The sequence below is a fragment of the Xenopus laevis genome, chromosome 2L (assembly GCF_017654675.1).
Source record: "Xenopus laevis strain J_2021 chromosome 2L, Xenopus_laevis_v10.1, whole genome shotgun sequence".
Taxonomy (NCBI): Eukaryota; Metazoa; Chordata; class Amphibia; order Anura; family Pipidae; genus Xenopus; species Xenopus laevis.
The window spans coordinates 169,934,057-169,951,380 of NC_054373.1; the positions used below are offsets into that span (position 1 = coordinate 169,934,057).

The following is a 17,324-nucleotide window of genomic DNA, read 5'->3' on the forward strand; positions in this document are numbered from 1 at the left end:
GCTTTAGTCTGTAGAAATTACGCTCATTGAGTCGGTGATTAGGCATCGCTAATAAACGGGAAACCTAGCATTCTGGAGAAGTGGGTGCATTATGATTCCAAACATGCTCGGGCTTCTAAACAAGTGTGAAGTTAAATCTAGTGAGGGAAAGCTAATCTGCCGCTTTGTTTTTAGTGCCTTTAATTTCTTCTTGAGATCTTGATTACTTTATTTCACTGAGACTAATGCTATGACTAAAGGAGTTTAAGAGCTAACTACTAGAAAGCAAGACGCAGCTGCCTAGGGTGCAACTTTGGGAGAAGGTGCAATTAAACATAAGTACTGCATAATACACTCAGCTCTAGCCTAAAGGTGGCCATACACGGGCAGATTAAAGCTGCCGATATTGGTCCTTTAGACAAATTCGGCAGCTTATCTGCCCGTGTGTGTGGGCTCAAGACGATCGATATCAGACCAAAAATCGGCCAGATATTGATCAGTCAAGTTTGATTTCTTCAGCGATCCAGGTCCATCGGCTAGTTGATGCGGTCCTGTGACCCGTCAGCACCCATTCGTGCACACTGATGTTACAAATTGTAACAACTTCTCCACAGCTTATAGACAGCATGCAGGAACTACATAACCCACAATGCATTGCACTGTGATGTTCCATTCCTTATTGAAATCACATGTGCAGGGAATTGTGGGGTTTGGAGGATGCATGCTAAGGACACATGGCTGTTGATACAAAGTAACAGTAGTCAGCCAGCTCAGCAAAGTAGTCAGACAGATCAGAAGGAGAGCAGGGGGCTAGGCTTAAGGAACTGTTCCAAACCATTAAAAATCATGAAACGTCTGCATATTTTGTAATTGATGTATATTGCAAAGTTGCTTGAAATTATGTTTACTTTTCAAAAAGTTTAAGTTATGTTTTTGTGGAGTCCCCTTTAATAAATCTGCCCCTCAGTGTAACAGACAATAATATGCTCGCATTAAAGTGTATGTGAAATTGTAGTTAAAATTCTAGGGAAAAAAATGGAAAATTTGTAAAATGTGCAAAAGCTTTATATACTGTATTTTGAGATTTAAAAAAAATTACTTTCAGTGATGTAACTATAACCATTTATGTTCTTTCTTTTAAGGGATTCAAGGATATTTCACTTGACCGGTTTATGCATGGGGGGGCCAATGTCACTGGATTCCAGCTGGTAGACTTTAATACCCCAATTGTAACTGAACTAATGCAGCGATGGAAAACACTAGACCAAAGGGAGTACCCAGGATCAGAATCCCCACCAAAGGTAATTTTTTTATTGGATTAAATGATATACAGGGATATTTTATTAATATCACTTACATAGAATGAAGTATTTATAGAATCCACTGCAGGGTAGGCAAATGGCTAAACACATTATATTCCAAATAGTTTCTGTGCTATCCGCTCTCCTTTATGGCAGTCTCCATTGCAATATAGAGCTCAATTGCATAAATGACATGTTGGATAACAATCCATTATCGAAGAGGATCGCCTTTGTATTTACTTACGTATTTGCAGGCTTTAATTGTTCTTTTTTTTTCTTTTATGCTCTAAGGGGTATCCAGTGGTTTCATATCTTTATCTGAGATCTAGAAAGAAAAATGTAAATAATAGAAAAAGACACAAAATAAAAAATCAAGACCGGATGCACATTTATTGGAATCCTGTCCTAAACAAAACACTTATGGACCCATTTATGATTACCCAAACGTTTGTGCTCATGCAGTCACAAGAGAAACCCCATATGAGTTTACTAATCACACGGAGTTTGTGTTAAAAAAAACTTGGCAATCTTCATAAGTTTCCTTATGTAACAAAGAAAATATTCAGTTCCTAAAAGCTGCTGGAGTTTCTGTTGTTACAAAAGCCCATTTGGGCAAACTTACAAAGATCTCCAAGCTTTTTCGGCACAAAACAGTGTGTGATTAGTACACTCATATGGGGTTTATTTTATGATTGCATAAGCACGAAAGCTCAGGCAATCATAAATGGGCCCCAAAAATAAATTTTACGGTAAACAACCCCTTTAAATGAGGAATACTGGCCAACACAACTTAGTTGCAGGTCACTTAGCATCAGCAACATGAATCCACACCTAGTTTTCTGGAGTCACCCTTATTTTTAAACCTGGTGCAGATGTAGCAGGGCAATGGCATAAAAGTAGAGCAGTGGCTCGGGAGCAACATGTTGCTCACCAACTACAGTATTTGAATGTTGCTCCCAGTGGCCTCAAATACTTTTTGAATTCCTGGCTTTGATTGCATAAAAACCAAGGGGCCGATTCACTAAGGGTCGAATATCGAGGGTTAATTAACCCTTGATATTCGACAAGGAATTAAAATCCTTCGACTTCGAATATCGAAGGATTTAGCACAGATAGTTCAATCAAACGATCGAAGGATAATTCCTTCGATCAAGCGATAAAATCCTTCGAATCGAACGATTCGAAGGATTTTAATCCAACGATTGAAGGAATATCCTTCGATCAAAAAAAGTTAGCCAAGCCTATGGGGACCTTCCCCATAGGCTAACATTGACTTCGGTAGCTTTTAGATGGCGAACTAGGGGGTCGAAGTTTTTTTTAAAGAGACAGTACTTCGACTATCGAATGGTCGAATAGTCGAACGATTTTTAGTTCGAATCCTTCGATTCGAAGTCGTAGTCGAAGGTCGAAGTAGCCCATTCGATGGTCGAAGTAGCCCAAAAAAAACTTCAAAATTCGAAGTTTTTTACCTTTGAATCCTTCACTCGAAGTTAGTGAATCGGCCCCCTAGTGTACTGCCAAACAGATCTTCCAAATTTGGCACCTCCAGAAACACATTTCATGCTTGTGTTGCTCCCCAGCTCTGTTTGCATTTGAATGTGGTTCACGGGTAAAAAAAAGGTGGGTTTCCCTGCTATAGAGGAAGCAGACCCTGCAGTCATGGGGGGGGAGGCACATTAAACAGGAGGGCCTGGACCATGAGGTCTGCTTCGTCTATACCTGTAAGAAGTCCCACCTCAATCGAACCTACTAATCTTACCAGCACGAGAGGCCCGGCATGTCATTGTTACACCACTGGAGCAGGGATCATGGGTATGGAATAGGGAGTGGTCTGGATGGAATAGGACTTGTCCAGAGCAAAAAGGAAGCATGGCCAACAATCAGCTGGTTACAGATAAGGGAAGGTTAATGTTTTTTGAAATCAAATAAATGGTCGCATGTGCATATTATGTTTTCTCATCTACAGCAAGCTCAGCAAGCAGCTGTTCTTTGTGTTCTATCCATATCCAATAAATATGGATGCCCAAGGGTCATGTGTCAGTATGGCTTCAAAAACCTTCACAGTATTTGTTCACTTAATACATTTAAGAACGATCTTCATCAAACGTGAGGCCCCTGCATTGTGTTAAAAGAATTCAACGGTTACAAATTCAATTACAACCAGTTTACATCCTGTGTTTTTCTTATTTACTCTTGCATAGTATACCTCTGCACTGACGTACGATGGAGTACTAGTAATGGCCGAAGCTTTCCGTATTTTACGAAGACAAAAAGTTGACCTCTCAAGAAGAGGAAATGCAGGGGACTGTCTTGCTAACCCAGCTGCTCCCTGGGGTCAGGGAATTGACATGGAGAGAACACTGAAACAGGTGAGGATTTAATATACACAATATAGCAAGATATTTGGATGGAAAATTCAGAAAAATTCAGAAAATCAGGCATAAACCAATAGATTGTTTTTAAAGCTATTTGAGAGAAAACCAATGAAGACATAAAAAACGGGGAGGCCGATTTACTAACATTCTCATTTTAGTGGTTTAAAAGGTGTGAAAGATGTGTTTGATATGACAATGGAAACATGTATATTTCACCAGTATTGAACTTGATAAATAGAAGATGTCACAAGGTTTTTGAAATCACGAATAAACAAATTTTTTCTAAAACCATAAATGCAATATAATTTATGAAAAGATCTGAATATAAAAAAGCACAAATGGAAATGGATCGAATGCCTTTTTATTCGATCAAAAACTTGAAAAACAAGCCCATGGGACTTTCCCATAGGCTTTTAAAGCAATTTGGTAGGTTTTAGGTGGCGAAGTAGGCAGTTGAAGTATTTTTTAAAAGAGACAGTACTTCGACTATCGAATGGGCGAATAGTCGCAGCGTTTTTGCGCTCGATTTATTCGAATCATTCTACTCATTTATGCCAATTCGATAGTCGAGGAGCACAAAAATTCGAAGTTTTTCACTTCGAATCCTTCACTTGAAGTTAGTGAATCGGCCCCTTTATAAATCTCTATTTTTTTCTAGTTTTAGAGAGATAAAAAAACAAAACGATTTTTTAGAGCAAAATGTTCTTTCATAAAAAACATAGAAATGTGTATGTTAGTAAATAGGCCCCATTGCTGTATTTATGTTTATTTTTCAGGGAACTAGGGATCTTAGGGATCTAGTGCTTGCCTCCATGGCGATGGCCCTTCTTGGCTTCTGAGTTTTTATTGTTTCCAATCACATAAAATATACCCATATACTGGCACACAAGGAACAGGAATTAATGAAGAAAAGTATTCACTGCAGAGGAGCATTATCAGAAATCCCTGACATTCACAGATGGAGTGTGTTTTCTGCTTCATCTGTATTTCACCAAGCTTGTCGTTTCTTATGCTAAATCATTGTATATTGTTTTATGCTGATGTACAGCAAAGTTATGATGAATGTTGCATGTAGTATTATTCTGATGGTAGTGCCCAGCCAAGCTGATTTATTACATGTAGTGTCAGGCTGATGTATTGCTTAGTAATGCTGAATCCTTTAGCCTAGTAGCAATTGGTTATGCAGTTGCGCCAAGTCATTGCATGTACAGTAGTTGGCGGTAATGCACTGTACTGTCATACGGATGTATTACATGAATTTAAGGGAACGTTTGAAATAAATTGAATCATTAAAATTTTTTTGAGGCCTTTATTTATAAAACGTTCATTATTTTGTCAGTTTCTGGGGAGATTCAAATTGTTTATTCACCGAGCATTAAAACATTTCCATTGATGACTGAGCGATGGTGAAATAGTTGTCGATAAACATGGAAACTAAAATGAAGATATGGAAAAAAAAATAAACAATGGAAACTCGGAGGCATATTTATTACAAATGTTTTTTTTAAAATGAGATTGCAACTTTTTTTGTGCTCACTTGCGCATTTACGAAAAATTGTTGAAAAAAATCAATTTGCAGAATAAAAACGTGATCGCAATGAAAATGTCATTGTTCCATTTATTTTTTACAAATGTTATTGTTAAAAATGAAAAACAAAGATGGCTTGAATGTTGAAAATACACCTCCCACTGACTGATAGAAGCTTGCTAGGTTTTAGCCTCCCCATTTTAACATAAGAAATTTGGAGATTTATGTGATTGATAAATCTCAAATTTAAGCTTTGAAAACTTTGAGGCAATTTTCTCGAATCACAGAAAATTCACAATCTCAAATCTGAATAATTAGTCTCCATAGTAGTAAATTCTTACTGAAATCCCATTGTTTTTATAGCATTTCAGCAACATATATTATATATAGTGAATAAAGTACCCCCTCTTGTAAAATATAAGGATATTATAAGCTACAGAGGATTTTCATGACCATATAAAAGCACGAGGCCGAAGGCCGAGTGTTTTTATACAGGTCATGGAACTCCGAGGTAACTTCTAATATCCTCATATTTTACAACTGGAGGTACTTTATTTATTATAATACACAAATTTCAGTGAGTCATGTGACAGAAATGACATCAGAACTTACCGTTTATAACTGATGACATCAGAACTCACCGTTTATAAGGATATAATTTACAGGATATTCATGGCTTTTGTGTATTATATAATATATAACAATATATATAATATATAACAATGACATTTTGCCTGGTTCAATGAAAAAATTGAAGCATCTCCAAGTTGGATTCTTTAGATTATCTGTATACAACCCCATTCACCCTTTGTTGTGACTGTTTTTTTTAGCAGGGGTGCATTATTATCTGTGTTCTGGGAATATACTTATCTATCTTGCAAGGGCCAAACATGGACTAGCTTCATATTCCCTATTTACTTTGTATAACTCATGAAATATGTCCAACATAAACCCATGTCATTGAATTTATGTTGAACAAGGGGTCTTCTGTCCCTTTAATTACACATCTGTTTCATTTTACCTTTTAAATATGGGTGCATCTAAGCCCTATTCAGATTATTTTTGCATAACAAAAAATGTGTTCTGGAATTACATTAAATTATAATATTATAATTGAATTTTTTTATTTTAGGTTCGCATTCAGGGTTTAACCGGAAATATACAGTTTGATCACTATGGACGAAGAGTGAACTATACTATGGATGTTTTAGAGTTGAAAAGTAACGGCCTTAGAAAGGTAAATTTATTGTGCCTGCTAGCTCTAAATATTCATAAATATTGTTGAACTTAAATAACCTTTTGTGCTAGTCTAGAAAGGAAGAACTTTAACTGATAAAAGCCACCTGGGACATGAGATCAATATATAAAGTTGTCCCAGAACTATTTGATACAATGATACAGTCTGTATGGGACCCATTGCACAGAATGCTCAGGACCTGTCATATTCCTGATAAGGGATCTTTCTGTAATTTGGATCTCCATACCTTAAGTCTACGTAAAATAAATTATATATACATATTTAATAAACCCAATAGGATGGTTTTGCTTCCAACAAGGATTAATTATATCTTAGTTGGGATCAAGTACAAGTTACTGTTTTATTATTAGAGAAAAAAAGGGAAACCGTTTTTTAAAAATGTTAGTTATTTTATTATAATTGATTATATGGGAGATAGTCTTCCGTTAATTCAGAGCTTTCTGGATAACGTGTTTCCGGATAACAGATCCTATACCTGTAGTAGAATATCTGGCTACAACCAGTGTTAGAAATATGCCCAAGGGTGCAAATCATTTATTTAGAGGGGAAAGCAAGGTGTCTGAGGCTAGAATTAGAATTTGCGGGATAACTTTCAACTGGAATGTATGGTCAGTTCTTGCCAAAGTTCACAACATTTTTATCAACTGAGAAATTTGCAATAATAATAATGATAAAATCTGTACTGTAGGATGTGATCAAAAAGGCTGCAGACAGCTGGCTACGGTAACAATAGTAACAAACAAAGTTTAAATTATAGGGTAAATTGAGAAATTGGAAAACTAAAATGCAAAAAATTCCAAGATCACTGCATTTTTCTCTAATTATTATATAACATGTTAATAGTAACCCCCCATACCACAAATGTTTGCTATAATTTATTTTTTCAACATCTAGTACTTCATGCAGTGAGACTCATAAGTATTGAATGTGCAACAGGAATTCATACCCAAACAAAAGAACAAATACCTGTGCAGACTCTCTGCATTGCATAAAAAAGAAAGTTGTTTTCTTTGGCAGGTGCCAAGAAAGAACTGAAAGCCACCACCGATGTTGCTATCCATCTTGCAATCTGCATGCCTGTCTGAGTTCTTTTAAAGGGGAGAGAGTGATCGATAATAGAAGACAAGTAAAGAAATAACAGGATGGGGCATCAGGGCAGCTTAGAAGTTTGAAATAACAGAATGTGAGAGCAAAAGAGGCAGAAAAGCAGTTAGGAGAACTGAACAGACGGTGGAGGGGAGAAAGAAACAGAAGACCCAAAAGTGTTACTCTATTGTCTTCTCCATCTTCTTATAGGGGTATATTTATCAAAGAGTGAAGTTAATAGTGAAGTTCCGCCACTAGAGTGAAATTCCGCCACTTTCCATTCATTTCTATGGGATTTCTAAAGGCGTATTTATCAAAGGGTGAACTTTCACTTCACCCATTGATATATATGCCTTTCAAAATCCCATAGAAATGAATTGTGAGCTGCGGAATTTCACTCTAGTGGCGGAACTTCACTCTTTGATAAATTTACCCCATAGAGGGTAAGGAGGGTAGAATAAAAGGTGAAGAAGACTGGATAACAGATATGTAGGGAGAGTATACCAGAAGGAGAAGAAAATGTTACAACACAATAGAGAAAAGAAGGGAAGAATTGCTAATGCAGTGGGATTTTTAACCATGCATGATGCAACGGTGACACGATACAGTAATTTAACAGTATAATGTACATACTGGGGGTAACCAACTTTTTTTACCTGTGAGCCACGTTCAAATGTAAATTAGAGTTGGGGAGCAACACAAGCATGAAAATAGTTCCAGGGGATGCCTAATAAGGGATATGATTGGCTATTGGTAGCCTCTATATGGTCTAGCAGCCTGCAGGAGGCTCTGTTTGGCAGTACATCTGGTTTTTATGCAACCAAAACTTGCCTCCAAATAAAGAATAAGCACCTGAGAGCACTGGGAGCAACATCCAAGGGGTTGGTTGGTGAGCAGCATGTTTCTCACAAGCCACTGGTTGGGTTACACTGATGTGACATTGCTGCCTGACATTCAAGAGAGAACCTCTCTCTATATAATGCTCTTGGCTGTTCTTAATTTCCAAAGGCCATAGACTAGTGTAATTAATAATTAATCTATGTGCCCAGAACACAGTGCATGGTTCGCAACAATGATGCTGAAAAATGGTTAATGTATCCTTTACATTTGTTCTAATATGTTTTATTTCCTCACATTAAATTGCCTCATAAAATAAGGATGCGAATAAACAAAACGATCATGATTGGAAATCTAATGGATAACCAAATGGAAATGCTAGGGACCCTACTCCAGTTTTGCCTTTTGTATATAGTTATGTCATCTGCTCATAACTGTGTCTGTAGTGGTTCTAAGGGATAATATCAAGCAGGTGGTATATGAGAATCTATAAAGAGATTTGGTAATGGCAGAATGTATAGGGACTGGAACAAACTACGGTATGACAGAGCTAAAGCAACAATACACCAATAAAACTGAACTGCTGGAACCATAAAGCAAGAGTGAGCCAAAATGTAAATTAACGTGAGTGGCACAGCTGTATCCCAGTTCTCTGCCCCGAGATTAATGAACATGTCCTTTCCACTATCCAACTTTTTAAACGGCTTGGCACGTTGAGGCCCCTAGGTGATATTGTAGTTCCTAAGCAGCCTTGACATTGGGCAGGTGCTCTTATGACTGTTGACAGTTCTTCTCATTTACTACATTCACATGCTGTTTATGAATTAGATACATATCATCCCTAAGAGACAGCTGTAGTGGAAATCTTCTGTAACATCAAATAATAGCTTTGCTGATTCAGATTTATTAATAGGGGGTTCAAGGTGGCAAATTGTTTCATCAGGTACATCCTGCATTGATGTTACTGAAACACTAGGGAGCATGGATAGTTCTGTATGAGCAGGTTTTTATTGAACAACTGAACAGATATGGTACCCTCTCATAATATTAGTGAGATGCTATATTTGATGGGGATTGCTGGAAGTTTGGGGTTCAAGATAAAATATCCAAATATTTCAATTGAACCTTCTTTCTTCTAATCGGAATGGGTGCCCTCTTGTCAGCTGGAAGGACCTACTGGTAAATAAAGCATTACGGTCCCCATAGACGCAAAGATTTTTCTTGCCAAACGACCGATTTTAGCGAAGTCTGACCAATCCTTCACAATAATCGTGCGGTTAGTGGGATTCGAACAATCATGCATCTTACGATTTTTCGGCCATCTGTCAGAAAATTGATTGGCCAGGTTAAAAAATCTTTATCGGTCCCAGTGCAATCTATCTATGTTTGCAGGGACAAGCAGGCAGCTACCCTTTGTTTTCCTGGCAAATGGTCTTTTTAGTTGATGGACAATCTCGTTTCGAGATATTCGTGGTTTCACGATGATGATCAGATCTTTTAAAAATCTTTACATCTATGGCCAGCTTTAGAGAGGCTATTGTACAATCCCCTTATTTATACATAGTTATCATATCTCCCCCTTAAGCGCCTCTTCTCCAGCGTGAACATCCCCAATTTGGCCAGTCTTTCCTCATAGCTAAGATTTTCCATACCGTACCATAATATTCGGAAAAAGGGTTTTTTACAGTGAGAGCTGTGAAGATGTGGAATTGTCTCCCTGAATCAGTGGTACAGGCTGATACATTAGATAGCTTTAAGAAGGGGATGGATGGTGTTTAGCAAGTGAGGGAATACAGGGTTATGGGAGATAGCTCATAGTACAAGTTGATCCAGGGACTAGTCCCATTGCCATTTAGGAGTCAGGAAGGAATTTTTCCCCCCTCTGAGGCAAATTGGTGAGACTTCAGATGGGTTTTTTGCCTTCCTCTGGATCAACTGGCAGTTAGGCAGATAAAAAAAAAAAAAAGTTGAACTTGATGGACGTGTGTCTTTTTTCAACCTTACTTACTATGTTACTATGTTTTACCAGCTTAGTTGCCCTTCTCTGCACCTTCTCTAATTCAATATTGTCCTGTTTGAGTGCTGGAGACCAAAACTGTACGGCATATTCTAGATGGGGCCTTACAAGTGCTAACCAGTCTCCTCCCGCAAATGTATGCCCCTTTTAATACAGCTCAAGACTAGTGATGGGTGAATTTGTTCGCTTGGTACAGCGAAGTTTATTATCTACAAGGACTCCAAGGTTCTTTTCCATTATGGATTTGCCTAGTGCAGTCCCACTAAGGGTATAAGTAGATATTTGTACATCCCAGATGTTTATCAACATTGAATCTCATTTGCCACTTAGCTGCCCAGATTGCCAGTTTGTCAAGATCATGTTGCAAGTGCCACATCCTGGATGGAATTTATTGGGCTGGATAGTTTTGTGTCATCTGCAAACACTGATACATTACTTACAATACCCTCCCCTAAGTCATTAATGAACAAGTTAAATAAAAGTGGACCCAATACGGAGCCCTGGGAGACCCCACTAAGAACCTTACTCCAAGTAGAGAATGTCCCATTAACAACCACCCTCTGTACCCGATCCTGTAGCCAGTTTCCTATCCATGTGGAAATGTCTTCATTAAGCCCAACAGACCTTAGTTTAGAAAGCAGTCATTTGTGGGGCACAGTATCAAACACTTTGGCAAAATCCAAATAGATCACATCTACTGCCCCCCCACTGTCCACCATCTTACTTACCTCATCATAAAAAGCAATCAAATGTGTCTGACATGACCTATCCTTCATAAAGCCATGCTGATTGCTGCTCATAATACCATTCACTAGGACAACATTTTGAATGTGATCCCTTAACAAGCCTTGAAATAATTTGCCCACCACATATGTCAAACAACCCAGAGTTAAGCAAATACTGCTTTCAATGGCAATTGTTTTTACAAATAACTTAAAAACACCGCACATTTTTAATAAATGTATATTGGAAAGTTGCTTAGAATTATGTTTTATTGTTTTTATTAGGCACCTTTTTATTTGGGGGTTGACTTGCCCTTTAAATAAAGGATTTGCATCAGTAGCTTAGCCTTCTCCTCCTCACTTACATTAGGGGGTTTATAGCATACTCCTATAATTACAACAACTTGCTGAACTCTTTACAATTAGTGAAAAGCTCCAGCCCCCCTCATTTTTTATTATCGAACAAATTACTGTACAACAAAGCACCAGTTACAAAGACAGACAAACAGTTAAAAATAGTTAAAATGTGGAAGAATAAATGCAGAGTGAATTGCATATACCTTAGATTATTTAATTCCGCTATTCCTCCCACTGGGAGTTGGTATGTAAATAGATTATTGACTTTCCTCCCGCTAGGATTTTCCGAGTGAAGTTAGAGGAATATGGAGTCCTGATCCCTGCTTGTACTGATATCATATGTGAAAAAGAGCACCCTGGACTGTTACTTAAGATATTCCAGTATCATTTTAATAGACATCCATTATCCCTACAGATCTTCTGGTTTCTTCTGTAATATACTGAAATTTCACTTAAAGGGGACGTAAGGTCAAAATTTTTAACCCCCCTTTGTGCTGCGAGCAACTAAAAAACGGCAAAAAAACAATTATGATTTGCAATTAGAAAAATCCTTATATTCCCTCCCCAAAGCCAAAAGGGTATTAAAATTTTTGACCATACGTCCCCTTTAAGTCTCCGCTTAAAGTACAGCAAGATGCACATTATTAATAATTTTATTTTTAAAAAAAACCCATAAAAAATATATCTAACATTACCATGCCTTCACCTTAACCATTATGTTTAATGCTATTGGTATGGTACTCATTTATTTATATAGCACCAACAAGTTACGCAGTGCTTAACATTAGATAACAAACAGGGACAAACAGTAAATAACAAACAACGATTTACAGATTACAATTAGATTGGAGGGCCCTTATCACAAGACTTTACAATCTAAATAACTATTAATACAACAAAGCGTGGTTATGTAATTGCCCTCAAAAGAGGTATTTAGAAGTAGAATCAAAGGGATACACTTTATTATCTTAACAAGTATAATTTTAATTGCAAGATTTCAGGACCAGGGATTTAGGTTTCTTCTTAAGCCAAGTTATACAAAAAACCTACATAAGGTACCTATTGTAGCTTTGGCTGCACTCTGTAGTAATTATGGTATTACTTACAACTTCTGCTTCAAATAAACCCAACACTGTGTCCTCTCTGCATCTCCCTACAGAGGCAGCAGTGATGTGTTATCAGCAAGACAGTTAACCATTAATTCAATACCCTGGGAAATTCAGTTGTACATTGGGATCGGTGCTGTCTGAGCCAAATGCAGCACCTACAACTGATATTCTTTCCCCTAGCAAGGATTGCTGCAGGTTAAGACCAAATACTGTACATTTAGAGGGTTATTTATCAAAGTCCGATTTTGTCTTAACATTTAAGACGCTGATCAAATCTGCTTGGGTTTTTTACGCTTATTTATTATTACATCTTCCCGAAAATTTGCTTTGCAGGAAAAAAATCAGATTTTCACAATCTGTTTGAATTTTTCACCCGAAAACTCAGAAATCGTATGTTTTTTGACCGAAAATTTTTGGTATTGCACGAAACCAGAGCACATCAAGAGAATCATTGGGACTTCTCCCATTGACTTATATGCAACCTCGACAGGTCTGAGATGCTGGATTTTCAGATTCAGACTTTTCCATCCTCTGGGTTTAATAAATTTCCCAAAAATTCGTGATTTTTTAAAAGTCTGATTTTATTTTAAAAAATCACGCATTTTTCATTATGTTTGCATTCGGAGTTTAGTAAATAACCCCCTTATTGTGTTCCCAATAATATTACAACTGCTCATTTGGGTCAGAGTTGGAAATAAATATATTGTAACGTTTGGCATATCTGCGTTTTTAATTTAGGCTGTTCATAATACAAGCCTAAAGCCATAATGAAGATGATGGATATGTGGTACTTATCTAAAGTATCTCTAAAGGAGTCTCTGAATACCTGTAATAGTTCCAGCTATAGACATAACATTTTCCCCAGCAGGTTGTGATAATATCCTGCGCTTGGGCGGTGTGAAACCAATTAAAGTAAAGGAAACATGACTGGGCCAGCTGTCTCCCATTTATATTGTCACATACCAGTGTGTGTCTTTGTACTGAGCGCACCAAGTCTCTGTGTGTTCAATATGCCTCAGCTTTTAGAATGGTTGGCAATAGAACACTGCAGAAAGTTTCTTAATTAAATATTATAGAGGTTTATAACAGGTAAAAAATCAGCGGCGTAACTACTGGGGGAGCAGGGGTGTATTGGCTCGGGGTCAATGCCAAATGATGGGACTTGCCAAAAAGCTGCCTGTATGGGATAGTAAGCAGTGGGAGACACAGATCCCTAGCTAAAGTACTGATAGAAATCAGCATGCAGTTTGTTGTTAAGTTTGCATGCAGCATAAACAAGATAAATAAGTGTCACTGTTCCAGCAAACTCTTCAATTGTCAATACAGGTATAGGATTTAATATCTAGAAACTGATATCCAGAAAGCAGAGTAGAGTATCACTTAGGGTCAGGACCGAAATCACAGGGCCCCATACGACAAAATTTCCCCACCCACGGGTCCGCCCACCCCACAGGTCCGCCCCCCACCACACAGTAAAAAAACAAAAAAAATATTGGTGGATAGGGTTCCCACATGATAATAAAAAATAAAAAAAGATATTGGTGGTCAGGGCCCCCATAAAAAAACATTTGTGGCCAGGGCCCCCTCATTAAAAAATATTGGTGGCTAGGACCCCACATGAGAAAATTTATAAGAAAATTGGTGGCCAGGGCCAGGTCCATACCTTCCCGAAGTCAGCAGCTCTCAGAAAGATGGGGGGCCCGGCTAATCAAGGAAGTGTGGCGTGGCCAGGGCCGGGGCCCCCCTTACCCTCGGGCCCCCCTACAACTCTCCCTCCTGTCTGCCCCTGATGGCTGCCCTGCTTAGGGTTGCCACCTTCTGGCAGAGGAGACTATGGGTAGGGGGGAAGGAGGGGACATCAGGGGCAGGGCTTGTGACATAAGTAGGTGAGACCATGACAGCAATTGACCAATCGCTGCACCAATCAAGGGGAGCCCTGTCTGCATTTCCAAATTTGGAAATTTGACCTCTGAAAACTGGGCTGTCTGGGTCAAAACCGAACAGGTGGCAACCTTAGATTCCTTGTTACCAGCAAACTCCTCAAATGCCAATACAGGTGTAGGATGTATTATATGGAAACTGATATCCAAAAATCTCCGATATCCAGAAAGGCCAACTCCTACACAATCCATTTTCAATTTCATTTCTAATTTTTATTTTTACTCATCAAACACTTGATGCAAACTCAGGATACATAAAAGCATATTTATTGGTGGCAATTTTTTAAAGGTTTTCTAGCTAATTTAAGGTTAGAGTTATCCACATCCTCTATATATTGTTAGGCCTAACTAATAGTACTATAAAAGAATAAATATTAATGGCATTGACATTGTGGCACTCTTATCTGAATGGTGGAAGAAACTTGGACATATATCGCAATTTCCTAAGTTTTGTTATGGGTTTACCACCGTTACCCTCACCAGTAATATAAAAACCTGCTATGGGGGTCTATAGTGTCAAATCATTTTTACTGATACTGTTCATGTTAATAAAGGGCACATGCTCCCAGGAACAATGGAAATAGAGTCAGCCAGAATTACCTCCACTTTCTAAGCAAACAAAACCAAAATCCATTAAGCCCTAGAAAAAGCTGGAGAGTATTATTATTACCTACATTTATTTGGTTCTTCCTTTTTGTTTTTGGTAGGTAAGTCCCTTCAAAATATGTGTTTTGTATTTCAGAGATAGAAGCTGATAAGTAAGTTTTATATTGTATATTTAAATTGAAGGAAATAATTTTAGTACATTGACTGTTGGAGCTTAGCAACGGAAAGCTAAACTCAGAAACAAGAACATGTAAAATGTGTCAGGTTTCTATGGCTACAACAACAGAAGATACACTTGTTACCCTATTTTGACACCTCTTGTGTTATACAGATGCCCCTATGGGTGGCCCCACTAGAAAAAAAAAAAAAGTATATATATATATATATATATATATATATATATATATATATATATATATATATATATATATATACACACATGCATTAAACAAATAGACATTTATATAAGAAAAAAAAGGAGCGAAAAATACAAAAGGCAGTTACAGTACCAATAGCAATAAGAACCCATGTGGTATAATTTGTTTAGATTTATTTTTCAACATTTTTGGTTAATATTTAATTGTTGGAAGGGAATTTGGCTTTAGATATTGTGCACGTTTAACTGCCTATGACTAAGTGGCATTCAGGCATGAAATGCATAAGGCCATAGGGGTAGATTTACTAAAGAGACGTGGCCAGCGCTAGCGACTTTTTGACAGCTTTGCCACCCGCAGGCGCCAATTCGCTAGCGAAACACACCGACGCTAGTGGTTATTTGCACTCTGTCGCCAGTCGACTTTTCGCTCTGCCGAACGGACGTTACTCCGCAAATTCAATAAAATGCGGGATTTTTGCCTTCACCACCTGAGACCAGGCGAAGTGCTATAAAGAAGCTAAATCCTCCTCAATCTTCTATCACTTACATTATATTCTGTGAGACGTAAATGCATCAAAGTTCAAAAAACGCTGGCGACTTTTCCTTTTTTGCAGAGTGATTGTCTGCAAAAGTTCTAAAAAAAATTTTTTTTGTAACCGGCCTCCACCATACATTTTCCAACATATGGAACATTAACTTTACAATGGGCTCATGTGTAGGGCATTAAAATAACTCTATTGTCTTTAATATTGTCTTTAATATGGTTCCCTGGACATGTGGTTTAACAGTGGAATAATAAAGACAACGTTGACAATAAAGACGTCCATACAGCTTTCAATTTACCGCCCTATCAAATTGACTTGAGTGCAAGATCACTAGCGAATTTTCACTAGGCAGAAATGAACGCTAGCGCATCTTCGCTTTGAAATGCTCACATTACCGAAGTACCGGTAGCCAAAAGTCGCCAGCGTTTGTCGGCGGCCAGGACCAAACGCCGCATATTAATGAATTAACATTGTCTGAGCACATTTGCGTCTGGTGAAGTGTTGCGCCCGGTGAGAAGCGGACGCTGGCAAATTTTCACTAGTTAGTGAATCTGCCCCATAGGCTGTGGGGTTGGTATGCTATAATAAATAGTTTTCTAACGTTTTAATTTAGGAGTTGAGCATTAATCTAAACATTAGCATTGCAGAACCCAATATAATCCATATATTTTATATCACTTGTGCACCCAACCAACTTATTGTTAATTAGTGATAGGCGAATTTGGGCCATTTTGCTTTGCCATAAAATTTGCGAATTTGCAGCAAAAATTTCGAAACAATGAAAAATTCGCGCCGACGTCCATTTTTTTTGGACGCCAGCAAATTTTCGCAGCCGTTTCGCGAATTTATTCGTTGGTGGCGAATCGCGGGAATTCGCCTTGAATTTGCGCCTGGCAAATAAATTCGCCCATCACTATTCCCTGTCCCTGTCAAAATATATAGTGCTGATAAATATGTTAATGGTTACCCATGAAACTATACTTATTCTAGTTATAATTGTAGCTTTTTCATTCATTTATGGTTTTATCTTCAACAAAAAAATGGATTTGTTTTTCAGATTGGTTACTGGAATGATATGGATAAACTGGTCTTGCTTCAACACGAACCAGCGTTCAAAAATGATTCTTCCGGTATCGAGAACAGGACTGTTATTGTCACCACAATATTGGTAAGTCACTTTCTAAGAAAACTTCATTTTATTTGATTTTGTTTTTGAAAAACACCTGTATACGTGAAACATCTGTCTGGCAGACAAAAAGGTCAACCTATAGAAATTGTTAAGAAAAGT

At 37.7% G+C, this 17,324-nt stretch overlaps 1 protein-coding gene across 7 annotated transcripts in view; it reads left to right on the forward strand.

Moving 5' to 3' along the window:
• gria4.L (glutamate receptor, ionotropic, AMPA 4 L homeolog) overlaps positions 1-17,324 on the forward strand; it is a 209,384-nt gene that overhangs the window by 136,493 nt on the left and 55,567 nt on the right. For all 7 annotated transcript variants that reach the window (XR_005965215.1, XM_041580812.1, XM_041580810.1 and 4 more), the window contains 4 exon segments: positions 1,122-1,280; positions 3,482-3,649; positions 6,316-6,420; positions 17,094-17,204. Coding sequence is in view for 6 of the 7 variants with exons in the window: in XM_041580812.1 (XP_041436746.1) it covers positions 1,122-1,280; positions 3,482-3,649; positions 6,316-6,420; positions 17,094-17,204 (543 nt within the window). In the remaining variant the exon portion in view is untranslated.